Below are 4,248 nucleotides of genomic sequence, written 5' to 3' on the forward strand. Positions count from 1 at the left end.
TGCCATGGGGCACAAATAAAATGCTGCACCTTTAAAGCAAGTTTTCTGTAATTTTATACATTTTGCCATGGGGCGGAGAGATGCATGCGGCACTCCAGTTGCCCATCCCTGATATAGAGAGATGTCTTGTTTACATTCACAAAGAGGCGGGAGATGGGAACTAACCCTACCTCTTCTTTTATCTTAATTTTCAGATTACGAGGAGCTGACATCTGAATCAGAACATCCTGTTGAGTACACCTGTTGAATACACCTGTCTCAATGTTCTACAGGACTAAGAAGACCGTGGCTGGATCTTCAGGCTGGTTGTGGCATCACCCCAGTCACATCGCACTGAGCCAGGCTGAGGAAAACAGGAGTGCCCTGGCAAAGGGACAGTGATGGAGGTGCCACTGGTTAACTTTGAGAACATGGATGATATCGGCATCAACATGGGCGTCCCCGGTGATTCGGGGTACCCCACTTCACCCACTTCAGAGGCAGCGCCTGATCAGAACCCTGTCACCAATCGTGTGATGTCACCAAATCCATCACAGCACCACGGGCACCAGACCAGGCCAGAGGGGTTTTCTCCCTCTACAACGCCTATACTGACTACTAAAGACCCGTCTAGCTGCAACAGTCTGCTGTCCAACTTCAAACTCCTGATGAACAGTGAAGGCTCGCCGACAGACAGTGTCTTCAGTAAGCTGGTTCAGGAGTGCTGTGATAACGAAGAAGACCTGTTTGGGGAGAAACTGGGAGTGGAGGACGGGGATCCGAAAGTGGTCATCAATATTTCAGGCATGATGTTCGAGACACAACTCAAAACTTTATCGCAGTTCCCAGACTCCCTGCTCGGAGACCCCATGAAAAGGATGGAATACTTTGACCCGATGAAGAACGAGTACTTTTTCGACAGGAACCGTCCTAGCTTTGATGGGATCTTGTACTTCTATCAGTCTGGGGGCAAAGTCCGAAGACCGGCCAACGTCCCCTTAGAGATTTTCGCAAGAGAGATAGTTTTCTATGAGTTAGGAAGAGAAGCTATGGAACAGTTCCGGGAAATGGAGGGGTTCATAACAGAACCCGAGCCGCTGTTGCCCACCAACGAGGTCCACAAGCAGTTCTGGCTCCTGTTTGAGTATCCGGAGAGTTCCAGTGCAGCTAGGTCAGTGGCCCTGGTGTCTGTCTTCGTTATTGTCATCTCTATCTTCATTTTCTGCCTGGAGACTCTGCCAGAGTTCCGTGATGACGTAGACTTTATCACCACCTTTTCCCTGGGGGTCAATGGAACCCAGGAGGGTCCTCCTATAGTCCAAAAAGACTTATTCGCCTATTTCACAGACCCCTTTTTCATTGTGGAAACCATCTGCATAATTTGGTTCTGCTTTGAGCTTGGCGTACGCTTTGTGGTCTGCCCCAGCAAAAGTGACTTCTTCCACAACATTATGAACACCATTGACATTGTCTCTATAATACCCTATTTCGTAACCATGGCTACAGAGCTGTACACCACGCCAGATGAAGACATCAACTCCAGCCAAAACATGTCACTGGCCATCTTACGCATCATCCGTCTAGTGCGAGTCTTCCGGATCTTTAAGCTGTCGCGACACTCCAAGGGACTTCAGATCCTGGGCCAGACCCTGAAAGCTAGTATGAGGGAGCTGGGCCTGCTGATCTTCTTCCTCTTTATTGGAGTCATACTCTTCTCCAGTGCCATCTACTTTGCTGAGGTGGACGAGCCCCACACACAGTTTGTCAGTATCCCTGACGGGTTCTGGTGGGCTGTGGTGACAATGACCACTGTGGGATACGGGGACATGTGTCCTACTACTCTGGGAGGCAAAATGGTGGGGACTCTCTGTGCCATTTCCGGCGTGTTGACCATCGCCTTACCCGTCCCTGTTATCGTCTCCAACTTTAACTATTTCTACCACCGGGAGACAGAGCAAGCAGAGAAACAAGTGATTGACGATGCAGCAGAAGCAGCTCAGAAAATAACCGACGCAAATAAGTATGAGTATGGTAGCACACCCTCTCTTAACATTAACACAATCAATGGTAGCTTGCAGAATGACAAGAATGGTATGTAATGGGTTTATCATTTAAGGGATTATAACCAAGGACATTACAAACTGAGAAATCTAACATATACCAAAATGCACTGATATTATTTTTGTCTCAGTATTTTATACTCTATTCATTGCAGCGTTGGTCCACGTAGTAGGCTATACTATACATCTCTTTCACAATGTTCAAAATAAGGAAGTAATATTGGTTATCAGCCTGCCTGATCAGCATGTGGATGTGTCAAAGTGTAATTAAGATCAAATGAACACAGTTACAGCATATTACATTTACAGTTGGCTCTGGACAGACCTTGTGCACGTAGTGTGATTATAAGCGCTTAAATCCTAAGCAGATGTATTTGGCAACTTGTTTCCTTTCAAATCATCTTATAAATAATACAAATATTAATTACACTTTGAACTGCATTACTGTACATTGTCAAAGACTGAAGTATGAAAAACACCCTTGGATCAGGGCTCATGTTAAAACTCGTTTTCATGGTGTGCTTTGCGACATTCATCAGCCTGCCATATTCAGCAGTCTCAATATAGATCTTGGCATGATCTCCAAGGACTGTCTGGAAGAGCACTTCTGGAAGGAGACATGGGGACACCATTGAGTGCACAATATGCTGTCAGAAAATCCATCAGTTGTGGTCACCGCAGTAGTTTTATCACACCATCTATCTAATAATGCAGTCATTTTATAACGCCATCTATCTAATAATGCAGTCGTTTTATCACGCCATCTATCTAATAATGCAGTCATTTTATCACACCATCTATCTAATAATGCAACTATTTATCACACCATCTATCTAATAATGCAGTTGTTTTATCACACCATCTATCTAATAATGCAGTCGTTTTATCACACCATCTATCTAATAATGCAGTCGTTTTATCACACCATCTATCTAATAATGCAGTCATTTTATCACGCCATCTATCTAATAATGCAGTCGTTTTATCACACCATCTATCTAATAATGCAGTCGTTTTATCACACCATCTATCCAATACTAACTACCTACTTTAGCAGGTTAGCTACGTTGCTTATGACTTCACTCTGTATGCCTTACAGTACTGTAGTAAAAAAAAAAAACTAAATCATGGCATGTTATGATATCAGGTCAAAATGTCATAATATTTAGACCAAACCCTAACCCTGACCTATATACACCTTCATCTTTACCTTTGTATGTATTTCAGGAAAATAATCCCATCAAACTGTTACTTGTATGCAAAAAAAAGGAACAGTAGTTGCATGTTAAGCTCACACAACGTATTACATCATATGAAAATGTGTTGATTCGCGCAATAGCATCAAGAACACGCTTATTAATAGAAAGCAATCAAAAGAGGAAAGGACAAAGTGGCACACCTCTTTGTACCGTTATTGATTGAAGCGTTATTCCAACATTTAGCTGTCGGTGGCCTTGCATGGTATACAGTAGTGTGCCGAAACAATGAAACACTGGTATCGTGTATCAGAACATGTAGGGCAGATAGTTCTAGTGACTCTCACATTTCTCTCGTACTGTAGTTCTTTTAATTCCTTTCCATGCATTTGATATGGACATAACTCAATTGGATTTAGGAATTTTTTGATAAACGTTTAGTTAATGCCATCAATGAATTAACAAATGAACTATTACATTATCACACTTTAGGTATAGTTTATACTATGATATGTATTTATAAATAAACCCACATGCATGCTACACTTCAAATATGAACATTTATATTATCAGCGGTTATACAAACAATGACCATGCAGAAATGGCATTGGATATATTGAGTTGTTCAACACTGCAATTAACTGTTTCTTGAAATAGTTCCCACATTTGCTGAGCACTTGTTGGCTGCTTTTCCTTCACTCTGCGGTCCAACTCATCCCAAACCATCTCAACTGGGTTGAGGTCGGGTGATTGTGGAGGCCAGGTCATCTGATGCAGCACTCCATCACTGTCCTTCTTGGTCAAATAGCCCTTACAAAGCCTGGAGGTGTGTTGTGTCATTGTCCTGTTGAAAAACAAATGATAGTCCCACTAAGCACAAATCAGATGGGATGGCGTATCAAAGCAGAATGCTGTGGTAGCCATGCTGGTTAAGTGTGCCTTGAATTCTAAATAAATCATCAAAACTGTCACCAGCAAAGCACTCCCACACCATCACACCTCCTCCTCCATGC

General features: G+C 42.9%; 1 protein-coding gene across 1 annotated transcript; it reads left to right on the forward strand.

Annotated features, from left to right (window-relative positions):
- The first annotated feature begins 209 nt into the window (after positions 1-209).
- LOC110494706 (potassium voltage-gated channel subfamily A member 10-like) lies at positions 210-3,985 on the forward strand. Its single transcript, XM_021570000.2, has one exon. It carries the CDS (start codon positions 381-383, stop codon positions 2,076-2,078), a length of 1,698 nt encoding a protein of 565 aa, XP_021425675.1. The 5' UTR covers positions 210-380; the 3' UTR covers positions 2,079-3,985.
- The last annotated feature ends 263 nt before the right edge of the window (positions 3,986-4,248 follow it).

This window comes from Oncorhynchus mykiss, chromosome 17 (assembly GCF_013265735.2).
Source record: "Oncorhynchus mykiss isolate Arlee chromosome 17, USDA_OmykA_1.1, whole genome shotgun sequence".
Taxonomy (NCBI): Eukaryota; Metazoa; Chordata; class Actinopteri; order Salmoniformes; family Salmonidae; genus Oncorhynchus; species Oncorhynchus mykiss.

Coding starts and splice junctions, on each gene's coding strand:
- LOC110494706 (XM_021570000.2), top strand. CDS start 381: ATGGAGGTGCCACTGGTTAACTTTGAGAACATGGATGATATCGGCATC.